Below are 22,223 nucleotides of genomic sequence, written 5' to 3'. Positions count from 1 at the left end.
TTTCTTGCATTATAAATGTTTATAATTCAGTTATAAGGCTCTTAGAATGTTTTATGAAGATGTTGCATATTTGTAAGATTTCAAGTGAACATACACTGTTTTGGCTTTTGAATATATCGCCTCAGGTTAAGGATTACATGGTTCTCTATTGGTTGTTGCTGTTGATATAAACACTTGTGAAAAACAACCTTGTTTTTGTAATATATGTTTAAAGTTTATTCTCTTTTCAGAAGTCTACATCTCTACTTACAGATGTTTCAAATATTTATTATTCCAAAAATGTATTTCTTGCATTGTCTGCTCATTTCCTGAGTTTGTCTCCCAGGCAGGTGGAAAGCATGTTGTGTGCATGTGGTTCATGGCGGCTGTTACTATAAATATTCTATTATAAACACGTTATTCATCAGTCAAAAGAGAAGAAAATGATTTTTTAAAGTTGTTTTTCAAGCATAAATGCAGAACATGGGACAGTTTCAGTTTTTCTAATGTGTGACTTTGCTGTTTTTCTAAATGTTGATTGAGTATTTGTGGGTTTTGAACGACTGGTCGGACAAAACGAGACGTGATGGTGATGTCACCTTGTGTTGTGGGATATTATTATGAAAGTTTTCTGACAATTTACAATCAAAACCATGAAGTTATATAATATAGTAATTATATTATAATAATAAAAGTTCATACATTTAAATTTTGGCAAAACATAGTGTCTGCTTTATCAAAGTAGCTGAGCCACCCCACAGTTTATGGTAATGTTATGATGAAAAACGAAAAAACAATATGATTCACTTTTGGCAACAAATGTCTTTATTTTCTGACATCAGAGAAAACAAAATCTCGTAGAAGCTTTTCAGGTTTGGCAGCAGCAGTCGGTTAATAGGAAACTTGGCTGATTGACAGAAAACCTTTTAGCTTTTTAAGGTCAAGTGTTTGCGACTTCACCCTCCGTCTTGGGCTTATCTTCTTCCTTCTCGGAATCAGAGGAGGAAGAAGAGGATGAGGAGGAAGATGATGAACCCTTCTTAGTTTTGGTCTTGGTTTTCTTTTCGGTTTTGCCTTTTGGTGCATTTGGAGCCTCTGCGTTATTGGCAGCGACTTCCTCGGCCTTGGTGGGCTCTCCTCCAGCAGGAGGGGTGGATTTGTTCGCTGGGTTCTTCTCTTTCTTCACAGCGGCTTCTTCTTTCACTTTCTGCTGCTTCTCCGGCACCTGGTTGTCAGGCTTTGGCCGTTCTGCAAACAAGAAGATGAGTCAGATTTTACGAGCTTTAGGCAAATAACTGTGTTTATCTTCCCTTTGGTCCCTCTGCCTTTCTTTTAATTCAGTGGGCTACTGCTAGAAATCAACAAGTCCCCGAGTTTGTTGGAAACAGGACAAATGACATTGGGTTAAATTGGGTGTGTTTGCAAGTGGTTACAGGGTGAAATGTGAAAACAACACTAGAACATTTTGGAAATATGCCTATTTGCTTTCTCGCGATGCTTTGGACTCTCATGTCCAACGAAGACGCTACAACTAGTTACAACCCAGTTTTAAGCTAAACTAAGCAATCATTTCTTGTGACTCTTGGCAAGAAAGCAAACACGCACACTTCACAAAACTATTCCTTAAATCAAGAGTGATGTGAGGGTTAGTGTTCATGCATTAACTCTGCACACAACTCCATCAACCTTGCTGTTGATTCAAAAAAGAACGGAAAGGTGTAAACCACGTGATTTACAATTTACAAGACCAAACTGAAACCTGATCTTTCTTGGCAAAAACAAGCTGGAATCATTATGATCTTTTTATATCAGCTGGATGTGTAACTTACCGCTGTGAACTGCGTCCTCTAAAGAGAACTCCAAGCTGTCAGGGGAGAAGAGGATAAGTATGCTAAAGTATGTAGGGGAAAAAGGTCTACCGTATTTTTCTTTTCCTATGTGTTGGGGTGTGTTTATGCCAAAAGAAACGGGACTGGCTGTAGCTTTGAAATTTATCGTATTATCGTGAACATTTTATCAATCTTCTCATCTAACTGTGTATTTCTCAACACGTTAAACTCAATTGGTTGTAGTGACGAGCAACCATCACGTTTCCCACCGTTTACAACCATCATTATCCCTCTCCGACCGTCCTCACCTCTCAGGGTCAGTGGTCATCCCGAGGATCAGCTGCTGGTAGCTATTGATTTCCGACTCCAGCTTCATCTTGACGCACAGCAGGTTCTTGTTGTTGTCCGCGTGGTGCTCCACCTGCGACCTCACCTTCTCCAACTGCGCCGACAGGCTCAGTATCCCCCCGTTGAGAGGGACCAGGCATTGACCGTACTCCATCTCGGTGTTCCTCTGGCTTTCCTCCAGGTTTCGGATCTGAAAGGAGTAATATACCAATGATGTACAAACTTCGAAGAACACATAATAGGTTACAGTGAACTTTTACATCATCATAGCTTGTTGATCCAGGTGGTTTGTCAGACTACAGTGAGACGGACCAAGAGTTTGTCTGGATTAAAGTAGCAGGTTCACAGTGTAATGACAGGGGAGTCAGGAAGTTTGTGAGACAGGTATCCTGTGGGGGGGGGGTTTAGCATTCCTGACATAAAGATATTGTGACATAAATATTTAGCTTCAAGGGTTTTTGGGGACTTTGGGTTCTGAGTGGGATCTTTTATTTGTCAGATGTCACAACCTTTTACAAAACACTCACACGTCTTGAGAATGGGTTATGAACACTTTGCATATTGGTATTGTTTGGTTCCAGGGGATTTCTCTTTGTTCTAGTCCATTTCGTGTTGTGTTTACCTTGCTCTGCAAACTCTGGATCTTAATTTCCAGCATTTGTTTCTGTTTGAGCAGATCCTTGTGCTCTGACTTTCCAGAATGCAGGACCTCCACGTTTTGGGCCTCCACCACCTTGATGTTGTCAAACTGGAGAGAGGGGGGACAAGATGAACATGGTGACATCAACAGGGGGAGGTAGGGAGGAGATAGAAGGACAGCCTGCAGGTACTGTACCTTGCTCTGGTACCAATCGTCAGTGTCCTTTAGGTTCTTCTTGGCCAGTTTATCGTACTGGCCGCGGATCTTGTTGAGATTATCGGCCAGTTTGGAATTCTGGGAGTCAATCTCGACGATAACCTCAGAATCCTTGATCTTCTCACACAGGCCATTCACGTCCTGCAAGAGCCACAATTGCAATTTTGCCTCACATCTCACATCTCAATCTTAAAAGTGTGTGTGATTTATGTTTTAGTTTTGAAGCCTCACCTCTTTGTGTTCTCGCTTGAGGCGCTGCAGCTCCTCCTTCACCAGGTCAGTCTCCTTCTTCGTCTGCTCGCAGTTCAGCCTGGTGTCCTCAGCCGTCCTCTTCAGATCCTCCAAGTCGTTTTCCAGTTCCTTGCGGGCCTTTTTCTCATCTTCCTCCCTGCAAACAGGAGAAACAATCCAAGAGTGATGCACAAATACTCACTTCATCCAAAATTGTGGTTGTAATTATTCTGCAGACCAAATCCTACTTGTTCTGGAAGTCCTGGTTGGCCAACTTGGTGTTGTCAATCTGGAGCAGCAGCTTGGCATTGTCCATGGCGATATCTTTGATCTAAGGAGAAAAATGCAGGATGTATATTAACAGGAATATTTCAATGGTCTCTTATTTCAAATAAAAGTACCTAAGTTATTTATTTATTCTTAGAATCTGATGACAGACCTTGTTCTTGAGCTCATCCAGGGGTTTCTCGGTCTCATCCCAGTCTCGACCCTCAGGTGTCTTCCTCTTGGCCAAAATCTCATCGATCTGCTTCTCCAGGTTGTCGTTCTCCTCCCTCAGCTGCTTCACCCTGTTCAGGTATCCGGACAGGCGATCGTTGAGACCCCGCAGAGTTTGCTTGTCATCTGCGGGGGCTGCGGTCGCTGCGGGAGCGGCTGGAGCTGCAGGTGTGGCCTGAGCTGCAGGTGCGGGGCGCGGGGAGTCCTTCTCCGGCTCGTTGCGCAGGACGTTGCGCAGCCCCTGGAGGCTCGCCACGGACGCCCTGGATCCCCTTCCCCCGGCTCCACCGAACATGCTGGCGGAGGTGTTTGAAGGCATGACTGCAGCTGGATGTCAGAGAGCTCACACGGACTGTATTTCAGCTGGGAGAGTCACCTGATGGAGGCAAAGGATGCAGGTAGGTTTTATACCTGCTTTTTACGCACGAATCCGCCCCCCAGTGGTGCCATTGGCTCCCAGTGCCCAACAACACTCCTGACAAACTGGCTCACACTGGAAATTCAAGTATTTCATGTTGACTTTTTCCTATTTCTCACTGTGATGTGCACTTGTCCTCTTGTGATTGGACACATGGGGAGCAGTGGCGAGGTGATGGGTGGTCCCTGTCCGGTTTAAAAGCAGCTGCTGCGGGGAGCTGTCGGTGCCTTCACCGCTCGTTCCTCCAGCATCTACACCTCCAGCCTCCAGCATGTCTCAGCCCAGAGATTACAGCAGCCAGACCTACTCCCCAGGGGGCAAGGGCCCGGCCAGGAGTCAGCCCACCAAGATCAACCCCTCCGGTAAAACCAGGGAGAAGGACGACATGGTGGGACTCAACGACAAGTTCGTCCAGCTGATTGACAAGGTCTGTAAATCACAGTGTCTGATCTCTGCAAGTGATCCATCAGTTATTGATAACAGTAATACTACTACTACTACTACTACTATATTACTACTACTACTACTACTGCTGCTGCTGCTGCTAATAATACACAAATAACTTAAATATTTAGGAAAATTCTTAACTAAAGCAACGATGTTCTCTTTATTGAAACAGGATTAGAATAGATAAAATATTTTAGACAAAGTAAAAAAGTAAATAATAGTATTCTAAAATATTGAAGTGATGTGAAAAATATTAAATACATTAAAATTTTTTATTTCAAACAATGATATAAGATACAAATAATAATAATAAAACAATACAAATTAATTAAATCAGGCAATCAAGACACACTATGTTTTGCCAGTTGATTATATGTATGTATATATGACTGATCCCGGAGCGTGGCTCAGTCTCACGCTCTGAGCTGTGAACCATTCTGTCACCTGAGGCCATGAGAAGTACTTACAAGGGTCTTCACTCGTAAAAAACTCAGGGTTTAAAGGAATCTTTGGTTTTTGAGTAAAAACAACAGATGTAATTACATTTGGTTCACAGATTAAACACTCCTTTAATCTCCTCGTCTCTCTACATTCTTTCTCGACAGCAAACATGATAACAGGCTACGCACATAATTTCAGTGAGCAAAAACATCCTCACCTGTCATTATCAACATGAACCACATAACATGTAAAACCTCAGCTGCAGCACAACATAGCAGAATGGGACTTTTTTAAAATTTGAGCTTAAGTACATTTGTTTCCCTCCGCCTCAGGTGAAAAACCTGGAGGACGAAAACAAGAAGCTGGACACGAAGATGAAGATCCTCAAGGAGCAGGAGGAGTACGAGGGGAAGGTGGACGACATCGTGAAGCAGCTGGAGAACGAGCTGGAGCAGCAGATCGAGACCTTGCTCCAGGACCAGGACAAGCTGCAGGACGAGCTGATCAAGAACCAGGACGAGGTGGAGGACACCAAGAGGAGGTCAGCACCTCACACTGGGGGGGGGCTATAAGTGAATGGGAATATGAGAATGAGCAAGATCATTCATTCAGATGATTTAAATGGGCACAAATGAAATGTTCACCCTTTATTTTCACTTGGTCTCAGGTATGAGGACGAGTTGCTGAAGAAAGCTGATGTGGAGAATGATTTTATCGTCAGCAAAAAGGTACCGTGAGCCACTTAATTAACACTTAATACATGCTGTATTTTATCTATATCAAACTGCTAAGTACTATATTTTGAAATATGATATTTTGGAGGCAAATTCCTCATGTTACCATATTGGTATTCATATATTTATACAAACAGGATGTAGATGAAGGTCACTTGGAGGAAGTGACTCTGGCCCTGGACCTGGAGGACCTGATGGGAAAACTGGACTTCCTCAGGATTGGCTATGATGAGGTAATAATGGGGTTTATTTTATTTTTTATTATTCTCTCCTTTGTGGTTTTCTACTTAATGTACATTAAAAAGGTTATACATTCTAACATATGATATTGTACAGCAGTGATTCCCACCCTGGGGGTTTTAAATGACAATTAAAGGTGCAGTGTGTAAGATTTAGGTGAAATTGATCTATTGGGACAAAATGAATATAAAATTATTGTTTTCACTTGTGTGTTTCATCTAAATTGTATGAATTATCTTTACCCTAGAATGAGCCCTTTATATTTAAAGACTTTATATTTACATCAGGAGCGGCTCCTCTCTACGGAGGCCGCCATGTTTTTTAGGCTACACAGGTTGTCTGTCAAGGGGAGGGTGAGGTGAGGGGTATTCAGCTGCAACATGCAACTTCACCACTAGATGTCACTAAATACTACTCACTGAACCTTTAACACCAAAGAATGAGGATGAAAGAACAATATTTTTCGTGCTCGTGTCTGCCCCCTGCAGGAGATCAAGGAGCTGGAGTCCCTCGTGCAGAACAAGACGGTGATCCTGCCCGACAACAGCAAGCGGTCTCTGGACATGAACGAGATCGTAGAGAACGTCAAGAATCAGTACGCCGAGGTGGCCAACCGCACCAGATTGGAGGCCGAGCAATGGAACCAGAGGAAGGTGAGGAGGATGATGCTAAAACATCTGTACAATAATAACAATAATAACAAGATGAACTCAGTGATAGCTTTTTTGAGCTTGACAAAGTTTGATATTTTCTTTTAAATCTCAGTTACTACTAAATATCTTTAAAACTTATTCTACATCCTAATCCTCAACATTGTTCACATTTCCCCACACAGATAGACGCCATGGTCCAAACTGCAGGACAGCGTGAGCAGGACGTGCGTGATTTAAAGAGGGAGATCTCAGACTTGGTTCGCCACATCCAGAGGCTCAACGGTGACCTGGAGGCTCTCATGAGGAAGGTTAGAAAATCACATAGACGCAAAGTTCGATTTCAGTTGTCTTCATCCAAGCAGCCTTCAGCTCCTCTTCCTCTCTCTGTAGGAAGAGTCTCTGAGGAAGGACATCGACGGCATGCGTGACGAGGGCGACAACAGCCTGCAGAAGGCCCGGGAGGACATCGCCCAGCTGGAGGAGGCCCTGAGGCGGGCCAAGCAGGACTTGACCGGGCAGATCCGCGAGCACCAGGAGCTGATGAACCTGAAGCTGGCGCTGGACATCGAGATCGCCACGTACCGCAAGCTGCTGGAGGGCGAGGAAGAGAGGTATGACAACATCGGTGTTTGGTGTATTCACTCGTTAATAACACGATTCATTGATTCTCGCGCTAACCACTGTCTCTGCTCCATCCCTGTGAAGAATGCACGGCCTGATGCGCCACACAGGTGAGAACCTTTTTCTGAAATCATAAAAAAGCATAAAAACTGTGAAATACAAAGAATATTGATGTTTATTTCTGGGTTTTATTGTTGCATGTTGGTGTTTACAGTGGTTACCAACCTTAGTAATAATAAGGTTTGCCTTCTATAACATATGATAAAAATATACAATATACAAATCTAAGATCTAATGAATAGTTGAATTAAAAAATGGACACATAAATCTGTATCTATTCAATACGTCACATAATTCTCATGATTGATTGATGTATCGTGTCCCACTAAAATCAAACCTCTCTTTCAATCAGGTATCTAAAAAACCAACCAACCAATCCAAGTCCTTACCTGCACGCAGACACTCACCTGCCCGAGAAGCTGCCCCAACCCACCGCCTGCGGACCCCGCCTCCAAGAAGCGCCTGCTCATCCGGGTGGAGGTGGAGTCGGGCAGGGTCGTGTCGGGAAGCTCCCATTACTCCGACAGTTGAGCGGGGCTGTCCGTCACCGCAGAAATTACCTGATATCCGCAAAATGTGAATTCAAACATGGTTGGATCAATGAAACTCTTTCATCCGCAGCTTCTTGGGAGGTTTTTTCGCAGAATTTGTGCTTGAACTTGGAAACTTTTATGTCAGTGCTGTGTTTTTCAGCCTTTCTTATCGTGTGGTGCTCTTTGGTGGAATCAATGTATTTCCTCTACATTTGTGAGCAAAATAAGAATAAAATATTGTCTTTGTGCAGCAGAAAAATCACCCGACTCTTTCTTTGGAATGAATGAAATATGGAAATTGTGGGATCAAGCAGATGGTCAAAGGAATGTTTCTGTTCTGTTGGTCTTCATCTGTATTTCCTCACATGTTTATCTTCTCATCCCTTGTGAGTCTGGAAGAAAACATATTTAGACTGAAAGTGCACTGGTTGACGGAGGCGTACAAATACCGGGAAGTAATTCTAGTCTTAGCCAGAGATTGATGCCACTCATATGTAGCTTATCTTAGCATTGGAAAGGGGCTTTAATCATTTTGAATGTCAGACAATTACATAAATGTGCTAAAGACAGAGACAGTGTTTGTTCAGAGATTTGTTTTGATACAGAGGAGAGGAGGTGGAGCCTCATCCAGTTTCCTCCTCCTCTTCTCTGTCTTCCTGACATGAACACAATGCTCTGATGTGGAAAACACACTGGTACACGGCTGTTCAGCCACATGACGATGTCACATACGTCCTAATGTCCCACAACAGGTCAGACCTTGTTTCGCCGTTTGACTCGATTAAAGGCCGCTTCTCCTCCTTGACTTAATTGCCGTCTGTCCCTTTTTCCACCCACATGCTCTGTGCACACGATTTAAAATCACATTTTGCTTTGGGAAGAACAAATGCCACGACACATTCTGCCTTTAATGACATTAGAAAATCGAAATCTCATTTTCCTCTTTGAACACAGACGTTCCCCTGACACACGAGCCTGCAACAGCTTTTGACATGCCTCCAACTTTTTTATCGAAATGTGACTGAAAGTGGAAACTCATAACTCTGTGGATCCTCAACTTTGACTTTCAGATGGTTTTCCCTTCATGTTTCTTTTCCGGCCTAATCTCCTCATGTCCCGTAGATGTATTACGGCCTGTGGATGCATCCCCTCTCCCCCTTTCTCCTCTTGCATGCCAGTATATAGATAAACATTGGTGAGGGAAGTAGGAGTAAACATTGCAGGCAGGGGGGGGGGGTTGACAGATGGAGAAAATTTACGAGAAGTGATACTGATGTGCAGAGCAGGTTTGTCTCTGAGCTTTATTGTTTTATTTAACCTTCCTGCATGATGTTATAGTTACATTTCAGCTTGCTTGTTGTTCACCCTCTTGAAAATCATTTTTTAAGATTTTCTTGCAACAAGGACACCATTGAAAAGGCTAACACCAACATACAGGCCTATTTGGACATTTTTAAAGAGCATTAATATAAAAATGAGGCTCTGCCCCCTCATAGACAAGAAGAATCTGATCGGTCTGCTGGTTACAGGAAAATCTGTCTGGCAGGAAATCCCAAAATCATTTTGAGAGGATAATGGATTCAAAATCTGGAGGCAAACATTTAAATTCATCACCATCAAACATTGTGTAAATTAGCCAATGAGCTCTTATGTTAAATAAATATGTGTTATTAGGTTTATTCAAGTGTAAGTTGTGCGATAATCTGAAACAAAATGTTCATTTTCTTTGCTCGTTGTTCCAACATATTGTACAATTTCTATTTTAAAGGTGCACTGTGGAGGTTTTGCAGTTTCAACAATGTTACTTATTTTTTAATCTCTGGAGCTCAAACCATTTTCTGATGCCCCCAGAAAAACATACATTTAAATAATTAAGTTAATATCATAGAAGTGTGACGTTGTCATTTGGTCAGGGGCCCTAAAATATATTGTGAAAGAAACAAAGACAATGTGTTTTAATTTTGTAAATAAATATTTCCCCTCTCGGCCGACTGTGTGCATGCAGTTCATCATCATTTCGTGCGGATTTATCTTCATAAATATTCAGAATCATTCGTGTTTTCTCAGACCGCCACCTCCTCTGACGCCTGCGTCTTTCTCCACCTGTCTCTGAGTTTCTGGAGAAGTTTGTACGCCGGCTCCGTGTACTGCTTGTTGGCCAGGCCGAGCACCAGTGGCACCACGGCCATGCTCCCGATGCCAGTGCAGGACAGCACGATGTGAGCGGTGGAGTTCCTCTTGGTGTCGCTGAGCAAGACGGCGACGCAGACGTGCATGTAGATGAGGTAGGGAACCCAGCAGGCGAGGAAAGTCAGCGACACGGCCACCACGCAGCGAGTGTACCGCAGGTTCAGCCTCTGCTCCTGGTACGAGGCCTGACTGCCCCGATCCACCGAGCGATGGAGGCGGCAAATGTCCTTCAGCTGGCCTCGGGTGATCCACAGGACACGGCCAGTCATGGCAGCGATGGTAAGAATAGCAGGCAGGACGAGTCCATACACCTCTAAGTAGATGAAAGCGTTGGGGAATACTCGCCGGTACGAGCAGCAGGTGGTTCCATTTGTTGAACAGTTTGAAAGTAGGGTCAAATTTTGGCTACCTGCACAACAACAGCCGTTCCAATCTGGTCCTGTCCAGTTGTTCCACCCGAAAGCAGGTAGACATGCGTACAGAAGCGGAGGCACCCACACCACGAGCAACGCTAGAGGAAAGCTGCGATGCATCCACAAGTTATTGTAATGCAGGGGGGTGACAATGCAAATGTAGCGCTCGTAGTGCACCATTACCAGGTTGAAGAGGAACGCCAAGAAGAGGAAGTTTGGAAATATGTGCGCCACCAAGCAGGAGCTGAAGCTCAACTCCCGGTTCAGGCCCATGAGCGGTATGAAAGGCAGCGCCACACCCGTGCACATGTCCGCCACCAGCAGGCTGAGGAAGAAGTAGTTGGGCGTGTTGTGGAGCTGGCGGTTCCAGGCGATGCCCAGGATGATGACGAGGTTGGCCAGGATGATGGAGGTCGACAGCGGCACGGTGATGGCATAGATGAGCTGCTCCCTGGAGAGGCCGAAGAAGGAGTCATTGTCGTCCATCGCGATTGGAATCTGGAGACTTGCTCACATTCGCAGCCCGGCACCACTCCCATTAAGGTGCAGCTACCCTGCAGAGAAACACCGTCATAACTGGAGTAAATGAGGAGACTCTGTCCAGAACAGGACCAGGAACTAATATCCAAAATGACCTGAGCTCTTCCAGAAGCTTATCCAGAAAAGGGCATATTGTAGGATGAAAGGATAAAGGGATAAAAAAAGATGTCCTTGTTCAACTTTGCTGAAATTGGAAAAAGATGGAGGGAGAATGGAAGAAAGGAGGAAAAGCAGAAATGAGTTCCTTTCTATTTCACTTTCTTCCTTCACACAAATTCTGGTGTGAAACATTTCAAATATTGGGGAATCAGTTAGGTTTCGTTTTACCATTACACCAACGATTTGTTCCTGCGGCAACAGAACAATGAGAAGCAACACAACAAATAGCAAATTCTGCATGATAACATTTTAACGTGACATCTATTGCCCTTCTGTCCTTCCTGGGAGAGGGATCCCTCACTTGTTGCTCTCTCTGAGGTTTCTACATGTTTATAACCCTTTTAAAACGTTTTTTATGGCACCTTGTTAAAACCTATGAGGCAAATTGTGATTTGGGAATATGAGTTTTACAACAACATTTTGATTGATTGATTTTCTAGTAAAATCGTCAAGACAAACGACGCAGAATCCACAGAATTGGCTGAAGGAGGCAGTTTGTTGACCACTGAAACAAACCAAACCCGTTCGCTAACAGCCAAGAGCACATGTCAATGGACGTTCGGCTGCTGTCAATCAATAATTGATCAGCAGGGGACTCTGGGGTTACGCCGGCCTTTGTTTCTATTATAATGTAGAAAGTGATATCTTGAGGCAAATTTACCCCACCTACATTTAACACATAGTTTTATGTCAATTTGCTTTATGGTTCAGCTTTATTGTGTCTCCCTTTTTAGCTCAGTGCATATCTGCCATCGAAAGAGGATTATTGTAATAACAGTGCAACAATCATTTAAAACAAAGATGAACATCATATATGCAACTTTGAAATCAAATATTGCATCATATCAGTATTACCAGTATGCATATATATATATATTGAATATATATATATATATATAAAGGAGCAAACACCGATTTACAAGCAAACAAAACTCAGTGAAAGGAATTTTATGGTACCAAAGTCCTGTTCCAGTTTCAGTGAGTATTGTCTTAAAAGAGTCTTAAAAAGGTGTAAACATGCACAGGAACATGAATCATATTTATTCTGGCTTAGTTTTGTGTTTTCTGTCGACTCTCTTTCATTAAATTAGTTTTAAAGATATTTCCGGATTTGTCTTAGAATCAGAGGAAACTGAAAAGGGATAAAATACACATGATATCATCAATAATTCTGAACTCCGAACACTATCTATGATGTGATTTAATGAATATCAAGAAAAATATGTAATAATCTTTGCCTTTTTATGCACAAACTAGTAGTACTCTTACCTTTTGGGGATGCACAGTCCAGACATGTATCCTCTGCCAAAGGAAATTCAAGTAAAACCGAGTTTCTTATCACTCTCCTGTTAACTTTCCCCTGCATTTCATACCCACAGCCTGTGTCACCTCCACCACAAACTACAGGAGCTTCTATTATCAGTCAAAATCCCTTCGGTCCACTCAGCCCCAGCAGCCTTTCCCCACCACTGACTCCGAGAGAGACGCAGAGAGAGAAGCCAAGTGTGCGGCTGTTCCTCTCAGATACTTTAAAGGGGAAGTGCATACTGGAAAGGAGGAGGAGGAAGAGGAGGAGGGGAGTTATAGACTAATGTAGGTCTGTCTTTTCCTGAGGGGGGGTGACTGGATGAGACAGAAATGACCATTAACCCCCTCAAACTCTTACCTTCATTGGCCCCTTGCATATTTCTTGCCCCCACTGTCCAGGCCTGGAGTGCACATCCATGAATGGAAGACGACGATGGGAAGCCGTAATCGCCAGCAGCCTGAAAAAAGATAAGAACATTCCAGGTTAACGTCGGTGTTGGGCATGGCCTGTTGTTTGTCTTCACACTCTCCATCACGGCCCCCCCCAGACACTTCAAGAAGGCCCCCCGATATTTATCCTCTGCAGCGGAACAAAGCCCAGTTGGAAAATCACAACATGAAATTGTCTGAGAAAAATGTTGGAGGAATAAGTATTTGTTTGAATCTAACAGGAATAATCTTTTTTCTCATTTAACACAATAAAAGACTAGTTCTTGAAACTTGCCCCCCCTATGGATTTTAAAGGACCCACCTTTAATGTAGTCATTTGGGTGTTATAAGTATTTTTAGTAATTAATAAGATGCTGTCAGTTTATTTAAGTGTGAGTCCCGGCCACACTTTCCCCTAAGTAGGTTAAAACATAGGCTAAGATGTATTTGGCCCCTTTATTTGGCCCTGGACCGGCCTGAACATACACTTCCAACCTGTACCTGTATATAAGAGTTGTCACACACGTCTCATATTTAAACACAGCGTTGGATGGAAGGCCGGCAGGGACCTGTGTTCTTACCCAAACACGGGACCTTCACTGATAGCTGGGAGCCCAGATGGATGAGGTCCAGTCAGATAATGGTTTTAAACAGAGATGCACCCGAGAGGGAGACACTGAGCAGGGAGGACAGGCTGGACGTGAAACCACAACATCTTCAAACTACGCAGGAGGACAAGGAGCATGGTGGGTTTCCTGGAACACTGGCTCCCATACCACAGTAAATCAAAGATCTAATCTGGATTGTTTGTGCATAGCCTTGAAGTGGACTGTGTTGTGATTAATTAAAGGTGCACGGAGTCAAACATGGACCTCAACTGGCAAAGGAGATCAAACCTAGTGTTTGTTGATGTTATCCAGCAAGCTATCATTATTTAGAAAACTAATGTTATCAAACATTATCCATGGAAGCTAATGTTATCCTGCCTTGCCTAGTAAAGCTAATGTTCTAGTCAAGCTAACGTAATCCAATATTATCTAGTGATGCTAACATTGTATAGTGAAGCTTATATTGTATAGTCGAGCTAACGTTATCCAGTCTTTAACTTAACAAACTAATGTTATCTTCAGATAATGTTGACGCCGCTTTCTTGCTCCAGAAGATGCAGGACGTTGCCGTAATTCATTAAGGTAAGTAAATATATATTTATTTATTTTAATTAGTAGTTTATTACCTACAGATAAAGTAATTAAACTGAACTTCAACTCAATTTCAGGACATGTACATTGGACACAGAAAGTTTACCCTTCGGTAGACTATTACAGTTTGTATTTTTTATTTTCCAAACATGCCAGGTAAAAACCACGAGTTGTTTGGTGAATACTGAAATGTTTTCAATCATTTTGTAAAATGATTCAAGAATTTAACTCTGTCACTTTCAGGAATTACTGCATCAAATCTTAATCATATTTCTAATATCAGTAATTGTCCTGATCTGAGCAAATATTGTACAGAAAATGTCACCATGACCCTTTTCTGAAATAGATGCTTTGTTAACAGGCTTGTCACTTTCCTCCTCTTCCTCCGCACATGTTTACCTTGGCACTAACATCTGCTGTCAGCGCGGCGGCCCGCAGAGAATACGAGCTCCAATTTAATAGATCAGACTTTAGCCCCGTCAAGGTCTAAAAGGTGATTCTCCTGTAGACCACTCCTCGCCTTTGTCTCGGCGCAGGCTGACCTTTGAGGCCAAACACGGCTGTGACGGATGAGGAGAATATCCTGCTGCCACTTGACAGGTGTTCTTTTTCCCTTGGTTGTTAGTTGACCTTCAGCCCGGCTGTAAGAAACGCTGCTGCTGAAGCTGTCGGACGATGATACATGTTTTATTGTACGTTCCTTTCATACAGGAACGATCTCCTATCAGAAATTGACTGATAGTTTTAATTGTCAGAATCAGACACAGCAAGTTCCAGAGTGATGCTTAACTGTAAATCAATTAAAAACTGAGAATTCCTTAAAAACTAAAGTTTATCTCTATTGATATTCAGTTTTAAAGTTTTAGAATGTGAAGAATTCTAAACAGAGTTTGGTCGATCTGTTACGGTGGCAGCTCTTCTGGTTCAGGAAGCTGGGGATCATAATATCCACTGATCAGTTGTGTTTAGTGAGTGGGACTTTTGATTGATTGATAGGCTTTGTTTTTTAAAACCACCAATTGCTGAGACGTGGAGCCAAACAAAATGTATCACCACATTTAAAAAAACACAACAATCAGTGTTTTCGGTTGATTTGATCTCAAACGCCTGGATAAAAACACAGAATAGACTTAATTAGAGACTTAACAGAGACTTGTGTTTGGGTGGAGAGCTGAATTTCATCTGCTCATTACACACTATCTGACTGAACAATGCCCAACCATGTTTGTGCGTGCAAGTGCATCACTGCCTGTCTGTGTGAGTGAGTTATGCATGTGCACAAGTACATCGTCAGACGCACACAATGATTGCGTGAGCTCAGTGACCAGGTAGAAGGAAGAAGCACTTGGTGCACAGGATGCCATGTCGACAGTTGTTTTTCCTCCGTGTGACGGACAGCGGAGAGGAGAGGAACCAGCGAGTAGGAAAAAAAAAGGACAGAACAACAACGATAGAGTTAAAGGAACAGAAGAATAGAGGCTTGGGCTTTGAAACTTTTATAAAATGTGTGAGGAGGAGCTGGGAGGAGTGCAGCAGTCTGGTCAGGAAGTAGCTTCCTTCTGTTAAGGAAAGAAGTCTTAAGCTGAGGAACTCACCCCTGAACCTGAATATACATTAATACAAGTAACTGTACACAGGATGGTGACGTTTGCACTGCTGAGGTGTTTCTGAATAATTAAGAACTGTTGTGCTGCAGCCTTTATAAATACCAGGATCTAATTCATTTACAAATATTCAGATTCAAGTACAGATATTTATATTTATGTTGCAAATCTACAAACACGAACGTCTGAGGTCACAGTCATCGTCCTCGCTTGATTCTGCATAACCAAGATGACCCACTTGCTGTCGAGTCATTCTGCTGAAAGCTAAAGACTGAGGTCATTGTACTTTTTCCAGATAAAGCCCAAGCTGCCGTAATGAGGGAGGAACCTTCTGGGAAGAATCATGAACTCACCACTGATAACCCAATTCCAAATAAAGGTAAAGCTCATATTTACCTCTGCCAAGGAAGTGATGTTTTCTCCCCTCCACTGCTAATGATCACGTTTAATTGAAAGCTAGATTTATAAGTGTAATGCGACAGAACTGGATCTTGTGAATTTAAATAATGATCAAATTGAGTTTGTTCTCAAAGGTCCTTGGAAGGAACTTCTATATTTCTACTATATTTTTTTACAGCATTTTGTCACCTTTGGGCCTCCATACTCTGTAGAAGATAATTGCAAAAAAAATGCACACACATATTATCCTAAGCATCTTTTTCATGTTTTCTTCAACTGTGAAACTCAATCATACCATGAGAAAATCATTGTACTTCTAAATTTCACCCTGGAGTCTGGCAGCAAACTAAGGCTGAGACCAGATCAGACTGTTTTCCTCAAACAGTCAAGATAAAAATAGGTTTCTGCTCGGTCGGATCCCAGGGGGGGGGCTTTGGTGCCAGTCAGACCGACTTCGGATTCACAGAATCTCAGAATCTCATTGAGGATCAATCCGTATAAAACTTTACTACCCAGAGGAGACAGATATTTGTCGCTGTAGCAAGGACATATTATTTAATTAATGCTCTGAATTACATCTTTCGAGTAGTAAAAACGTCTTGTGAAATAGTCAAAACTGTAAAATAGAAGAAAGGGAACGGAGAATTTGTTTTCCCCATCTTTTATTATACCTCTGCTGCGGTTTTGGAAAGATCTACTCCCTTAAGATTCCTGTTGTCTCCAAACCGACTCATCCCCTCTCTGTTCTTATCTGATTAAAGTATATATAAAACATCTGGATCACAACAGAATCAATTTGTGGTCCAAACAAGCCGAGAGGCCACTTGAATTTAAGAAGCTTTTTGGTTCATTTTCCCGGACTTTCCATGTCACCCGACAGTGACCAGTTTAGTCTCCAAGCATGAGCCAAATGGGTATAAACAGACAAAAATAGTTATGAGTATAAACGTATTCATCGGTTGCAGATGGATTTTTAAGACATGAGTCACAAAGAACACAGGCTTTGGTTGAAAATGAATTTTATTAATTACCCAGGGGGTTATTTTTTCTGTATTTACACTTTAGTTTACATCAAAGTTTGGTGAGATAAGTCTGAGAGATGAAGACCACACACACACTCAAGAGGGAAACTCTGAGAAATGTCGTCCTGTCATTTAGCAAACAAAAAATCCAATTAAAGTAAAAATAGTCAGCAAGAAAAAACGAGTGTGTATCTCTGAAATATTTTAGAAGACAGAATATTAAGTGGGTTGTCAAAAACAGGACACTATAATGTATCACTCATTGAACTCCACTTTGTGTTAGTGTGTGTTTGTTTTTATGAGTCACACTCCAAACTTGTGTAGAAGAGATCTGACCATAACTTCCTTTTACGCTCAGTTACTTTAAATGGGTTAAATGAAGTACTGATGAAAAAGGGAGAAATAATCTGTTGGATGCTACAATCCCACTGCAAACGTTCAGATTAAATGGTGAGACCACACATGATAATTGTTTAAAATCCTGAGGAGAAGTGAAAAATGTTCAATCCAATGTCTCGGATATTTATTTGAAAAATATCTCTCTCTTCTTCTTTTCTCGCCTCTTCCAGTTTGTTCTACCGGTCGGGTCTTTGGAGACAGAAGACTTTCGCCTGGTTGTCTCCTGAGGTGGTGACTGCGTGAGACGCTTCCCTGATGGACAGACGGACAAAGACAGTCGGGTTAAGATCAAGCGTCAGACCTGCCCAGGCCTAAACAAGGGCAGCTATTTATCTTGTGACGCGGTCGTACCTGTTGATGGCGAAGTCGAGGATTTCAGCGGTGTGGCCGTGGTACTCGGACACCATGTTGCCGGAGCGAGCGTCCCATAAGCGCAGGGCTCCATCTAAACTGCAGGTGGACACCACAGAAGAAGACTCTTCCCACCGCAGGTGAACGATGCCGGCCTGGAGGAAAACAAGAGGAGTTTAAGGTAACGTGTGCACTTCCAAACTAGCCACACAAGCACACACCCCCCCCTCTTTCTGCTGCTGGTTACCTCGTGCTGGCACCTGTGCCTCAGGACCTGGGAGGAGATGTCGTATATGGCCAGAGTCCCGTCCAGGTACGCCACCGCGATGAGAGGGAGGCTGGAAACAACAAGAGAGATGAGACTGTCAAACTCTACTTTCCACAGTCAGACGCTGGTCACTTTCCTAAACTTTACAATACTTAAGAACTCACATGTTACAGAATCCCACAGATTCGACGGATGTTTCCTCGTCTATCGATGCTTTTGGGTTTCCTCCATTCGCAGAGAATACTCCGACAACCTTCACACACACACACATCAAATTAATAATTGTGTCTTAGTCTTTATCATACTACTTACAGAATAACAATTATTCCCTCTTTTCTGTCCAGACTGTTCTATCATGGCGTTGTCGTGACACCCACCTTGCCCGTGGCAGTGTTGATGAGCTTGGCGCAGCCGTCCACTGAACCCGTCAGCACCAGAGAACTGTCCTTGTTGCACGCCAGGCAGGTCAGCGTTCCCCGGTGTCCGTCCTGACCTGTGAAAAAGGGATGGACCAAACATGAACCACCATAAAGAGAGGTGTGTGACGTTAGTCTAAAATCATTTGTTTACACTAAGTACTAAAAGGTAACAGGAGGTTGAAATCACACGATAGAGCTGCCAGACTCACCTTTAACCACATGGACGGCGTTGCCCTGCTTCAAATCCCACACACGTACTGTCCCGTCGTTGTAACCCACAGCAGCCCGTTTACCTGAGAACAAATAAAACTAGAATTACCGCCTTTCCTGCAGTCGTCTGCCTCCGCCGAGGTCACCGGGATCTTTAATATTTGACAACTGAAATCTGATCAGTTCTTCTTTTGAGTCTCCAGCCACTAGGTGTCACCAGTGTGCAGGCAAAACAAATTTGAATAATACACATTTGAATTTGAAGTTAAAACTATTAATATAGCTTTATACATATCACATTATTCTGGGCTTGATAAATACGGTCCCAGGCTAAATTGCTTTTAATTGTACTTTTTGTACAACTACCCAGTGACTCTGCGTCTTGGTTTCTTATCCCTCACCATCAGGCAGGAATTTGCCGCAGGTGGCCTGGCAGGCAGGACTCTGGAAGGTTTTACAGTCTCCCGATGGGATCTTCCACATCCACACGTTGCCGTCGCCGGTTCCCGCCAGCAGCACCGGAGCACAGGGATGCCACTCCAACCACTGAGGAGGAAGCAGGGCAGACAACCGCAAATTAACAGGTACTTTACACACGGGTTATATGCATTTTTTTTACTAGAGGCAAATGAGCAGATCTTGTAATCATCATTAGTTGTGTGCCTTGCTGACGGGCAACTCAGCAGTCGTGGTTAAGCAGGGGGAGAATGTCCTATCCCTCATTTCCACCACAGAAAACCCCCCAAAATCTCAGCTTATTTATTGGGGCATAAATTCCTTTAGCCCCAATAAAACCCCATACACAAGTGCTTACACATGCACAAACTAAAAACACACATGCTCTCTCCCAACGCTCTTTACCTCAAGATCTGACACCTCGAAAGACCAGATCTCCTTCTTGGTTTCCACTTTCCAAACTTTGATCATGCCGCTCATGTCACCCGTGGCCACCAGCGAGGAGTCGTGGCTGAACATGGCACACGTCACAGAGTCTCCATGCCCTGTTGGAAACAAAGAAAGGGTTCTGATTTAACTTTACTGGTGTTCTTTACTGAGCCAAGACAAGAGCAGTTCAGTTTTCTATTACTTCTCTCTATTTTGTCTCTCTCTCACTATATTGGGTGAAAACATTGTCTCTGTCTTTTTTGGGAAAATAAGGATGCAACTTTCTGTGATCACTCATTTTAATGTCAGGACAGACAAAGACGTTACTAATCTCAAATTTAATCGATGGGTTGCGGCGCCATTGTATTTTTTAGGGTCAAGGCCTGGTCAGCAGACGTTTTTCTACGGCTCCAGGAGGGCGACTCAGTTTCCATATTACAGACGAGGTATCTTTATTATCCCTGAGGAGCCATTAGTTGTACAGCCAGGAGTAACCATATCTGGTCAAACCACGTAATAACAAGAAATACTTCACAATGAGTCATTTAAAAGGCTAAAGGGATAAATGATTTTTTAAACGGGACGCTAGACTCATCAAGGATTGTTTGGAACATCTTTAAAATCTCGACCTTGTACAGGTGATGAGGGTCATTTAGGGTCGTGCTGTACACGTTGACAACACCCTGGCCCTGATTCTTACTTCTGAGGGCAGGTGACCGGTAGCAGCAGAGGTCAGTCTGCCATTAGCACTCACCTGTGCACTCAAACAGCACCTCTCCGTCGCTCAGCCTCCACACGAAGGCCTTGTCATCCTCCCCACCTGTCACGGCCAAGCTGTTGGTCGCAGGATCCAAGCTGACGCAGAACACCGAACCTGGGCAGAGGAAAGAGGAGATAAAATCAAACCTTCACCGGGCTCGAGTGTCCAGAGCGTAACTAACAGCACCGATCTGACACAGGCTGTTACCGGTGTGTTTGGAGAAGGTGAGCTCGCTGTCATCCTGCTCTGCCTCCATCTCGTCATCCGTCTCCCAGCCTTCGTCATCATAGTCTGCTTCTCCAGACTCCTCGAAGTCAACATCGTCCAGGTCGTCAGCCAGATCATCTAATGGAGACACAGGGAAACAGAAAGAAACCATAAGTTTAAAAAAGGGGGTGATTGTAGGAGCTTTTCAACTAGAAACTCTGAAATGACCTTTTCTGACTGACTCCAGTCTCTAAACACAAATATAAACCAACACCAGCTCTGGCTGTCCCTGGTAAACATGGCTAAAGGCCTCCAGATGAGCTGCAGGGTGTGTATCTACCCACCAGGACCCGGCTCCGTCTCGTTCAGCTCGATGACTTCTATAATTTCCTCGTCTCCGTGGAGCTCGATCACACCTTCCTCCATGTGGTCCATGCCGCACGCTAACAAACACACACCCGCGCGAACCCGACTTCCGCCTCAGGTCGTAACGTGGAGGCAAAAGTTAGACTTCAGCTCGTTAATGTCGCATTTAGTTAAATGTCAAAAATAAAAACCTCCCCGTGTTTTCTTCACATGTTGAGCTGGAGGTGCCGGCGCACGGTGATGACGACACACGCATGGTCACGTGTTGAGGGTTGTTTTGCTTCGCTGTCCACAAGGTGACGGTCGCACACAGAAGAAAGTGAGAGGACGTGAGTGTTTGCATGCTTCCACTGCTTCTTTGTCATTAATGTAAAAGTAATAAATACAAAACAATGCAATGCAATGATCGATAAATGAAGATAAGATCAAACTTTACTGCTCCACACATTCAGTTGTTGCAGGAGCAGGCAGATCAGAAAATATATTTATTTATACATTATATACACTTTTCACTGCAGTGGTTTGAATATAAATGTTTTAAAGTAAAGTAAAGGATGATTGCAAAAAAGTAATTTTCTGTTAGAAAAAGCGCAAATCGTGCGAGTAGAGAGACATAAGAAAAATACTACAAGTAAAAGTCCTGCATTGAAACTTTTCTTCAGCAAAAGAACCAAAGTATTATCATCAAAATATGCTCAAAAGTATAATGGGTTATTTTTAGAGTATTTTCTCCAGGAAGTAAAAGTCCTTGCATGGGCAGAAATGTCTCCCCATTTAAATATAATCGGCGAAACTTCCTCATTGTAATATTTTGCAATCCTTCCCTTCGCATGATAATAATCATTCTCTTCTCTCAGTGATTCTGTTTGTCTCCTTCATTCACTCCCAACACGCTCGTCTCTCTGTAGTGAGCTGAAAACTGAATCACCTCAGACATGCATGAGTCAGCATCATCATCCCGCTTCACCACTTATAGGTGTAGAGTCATGAAACTATAATTTACTCATGTGTGATTACAGGGGCTGAAAGTGAAGCCATATACATGCTGGTGATACTTTCTATTTTCATACCATTGTGCAGGTTTGTGTAGCAAATAAGGAGAGACCTTTTTTTCCCTTGTGAATTCACAATATAACCTACAGCTTGGTGATTCAAACAAATGCCAAACTGCAATTACACATAATTATATTAATCAAGCAAAAAGCAC

At 43.1% G+C, this 22,223-nt stretch overlaps 4 protein-coding genes across 5 annotated transcripts; 1 reads left to right on the top strand and 3 right to left on the bottom strand.

The window, feature by feature from the left end:
* Window positions 1-919: 919 nt before the first annotated feature.
* On the bottom strand, window positions 920-4,112 carry LOC118103672 (keratin, type I cytoskeletal 18). Its single transcript, XM_035150832.2, has 8 exons — window positions 3,683-4,112; window positions 3,492-3,574; window positions 3,244-3,400; window positions 2,992-3,153; window positions 2,779-2,904; window positions 2,117-2,346; window positions 1,809-1,843; window positions 920-1,227 (listed from the first exon to the last, which is right to left on the bottom strand). The coding sequence occupies exons 1-8, from the start codon at window positions 4,058-4,060 to the stop codon at window positions 920-922; spliced, it is 1,479 nt and encodes a 492-aa protein (XP_035006723.2). The 5' UTR covers window positions 4,061-4,112.
* A 210-nt stretch (window positions 4,113-4,322) lies between these two features.
* Window positions 4,323-7,895, top strand: LOC118103489 (keratin, type II cytoskeletal 8). The gene is made up of 9 exons (XM_035150493.2): window positions 4,323-4,586; window positions 5,380-5,588; window positions 5,715-5,775; window positions 5,919-6,014; window positions 6,510-6,674; window positions 6,857-6,982; window positions 7,065-7,285; window positions 7,380-7,405; window positions 7,708-7,895. Exons 1-9 carry the CDS (start codon window positions 4,431-4,433, stop codon window positions 7,713-7,715), a joined length of 1,068 nt encoding a protein of 355 aa, XP_035006384.1. The 5' UTR covers window positions 4,323-4,430; the 3' UTR covers window positions 7,716-7,895.
* A 1,261-nt stretch (window positions 7,896-9,156) lies between these two features.
* On the bottom strand, window positions 9,157-12,729 carry LOC118103396 (G-protein coupled bile acid receptor 1). 2 transcript variants are annotated; one of them, XM_035150297.2, is made up of 2 exons: window positions 12,460-12,729; window positions 9,157-11,215 (listed from the first exon to the last, which is right to left on the bottom strand). In XM_035150297.2, the coding sequence occupies exon 2, from the start codon at window positions 10,975-10,977 to the stop codon at window positions 9,952-9,954; it is 1,026 nt and encodes a 341-aa protein (XP_035006188.1). In that variant the 5' UTR covers window positions 10,978-11,215; window positions 12,460-12,729; the 3' UTR covers window positions 9,157-9,951. The 2 variants fall into 2 exon arrangements, with proteins under 2 accessions (XP_035006188.1, XP_035006189.1); XM_035150298.2 differs by having other exon boundaries at window positions 9,157-11,045.
* Window positions 12,730-17,131: 4,402 nt separating this feature from the next.
* Window positions 17,132-21,284, bottom strand: LOC118103395 (angio-associated, migratory cell protein). The gene is made up of 11 exons (XM_035150296.2): window positions 20,995-21,284; window positions 20,651-20,788; window positions 20,438-20,557; window positions 19,660-19,799; window positions 19,200-19,344; window positions 18,798-18,881; window positions 18,547-18,662; window positions 18,334-18,422; window positions 18,149-18,239; window positions 17,902-18,056; window positions 17,132-17,802 (listed from the first exon to the last, which is right to left on the bottom strand). The coding sequence occupies exons 1-11, from the start codon at window positions 21,083-21,085 to the stop codon at window positions 17,727-17,729; spliced, it is 1,245 nt and encodes a 414-aa protein (XP_035006187.1). The 5' UTR covers window positions 21,086-21,284; the 3' UTR covers window positions 17,132-17,726.
* Window positions 21,285-22,223: the final 939 nt, after the last annotated feature.

The sequence above is a fragment of the Hippoglossus stenolepis genome, chromosome 24, assembly GCF_022539355.2.
Source record: "Hippoglossus stenolepis isolate QCI-W04-F060 chromosome 24, HSTE1.2, whole genome shotgun sequence".
In the NCBI taxonomy this organism is placed as follows: domain Eukaryota; kingdom Metazoa; phylum Chordata; class Actinopteri; order Pleuronectiformes; family Pleuronectidae; genus Hippoglossus; species Hippoglossus stenolepis.
Note: the sequence above shows the minus strand (reverse complement) of the source record. Positions and strands in the feature narration are given on the sequence as shown.

Excerpts from the sequence above, each read along its gene's own strand:
- LOC118103672 (XM_035150832.2), bottom strand. The coding sequence starts at position 4,060 with ATGCCTTCAAACACCTCCGCCAGCATGTTCGGTGGAGCCGGGGGAAGG. Across the intron at positions 3,401-3,491 it reads AACCAGGACTTCCAGAACAA|GGAGGAAGATGAGAAAAAGG; the intron begins GTAGGATTTGGT and ends TCCTGTTTGCAG. Across the intron at positions 1,844-2,116 it reads ATGACCACTGACCCTGAGAG|CTTGGAGTTCTCTTTAGAGG; the intron begins GTGAGGACGGTC and ends CTCCCCTGACAG.
- LOC118103489 (XM_035150493.2), top strand. The coding sequence starts at position 4,431 with ATGTCTCAGCCCAGAGATTACAGCAGCCAGACCTACTCCCCAGGGGGC. Across the intron at positions 4,587-5,379 it reads TCGTCCAGCTGATTGACAAG|GTGAAAAACCTGGAGGACGA; the intron begins GTCTGTAAATCA and ends CCTCCGCCTCAG. Across the intron at positions 5,776-5,918 it reads ATTTTATCGTCAGCAAAAAG|GATGTAGATGAAGGTCACTT; the intron begins GTACCGTGAGCC and ends TTATACAAACAG.
- LOC118103396 (XM_035150297.2), bottom strand. The coding sequence starts at position 10,977 with ATGGACGACAATGACTCCTTCTTCGGCCTCTCCAGGGAGCAGCTCATC.
- LOC118103395 (XM_035150296.2), bottom strand. The coding sequence starts at position 21,085 with ATGGACCACATGGAGGAAGGTGTGATCGAGCTCCACGGAGACGAGGAA. Across the intron at positions 19,345-19,659 it reads TCGAGGTGTCAGATCTTGAG|TGGTTGGAGTGGCATCCCTG; the intron begins GTAAAGAGCGTT and ends CTTCCTCCTCAG. Across the intron at positions 17,803-17,901 it reads CTCGACTTCGCCATCAACAG|GGAAGCGTCTCACGCAGTCA; the intron begins GTACGACCGCGT and ends TCTGTCCATCAG.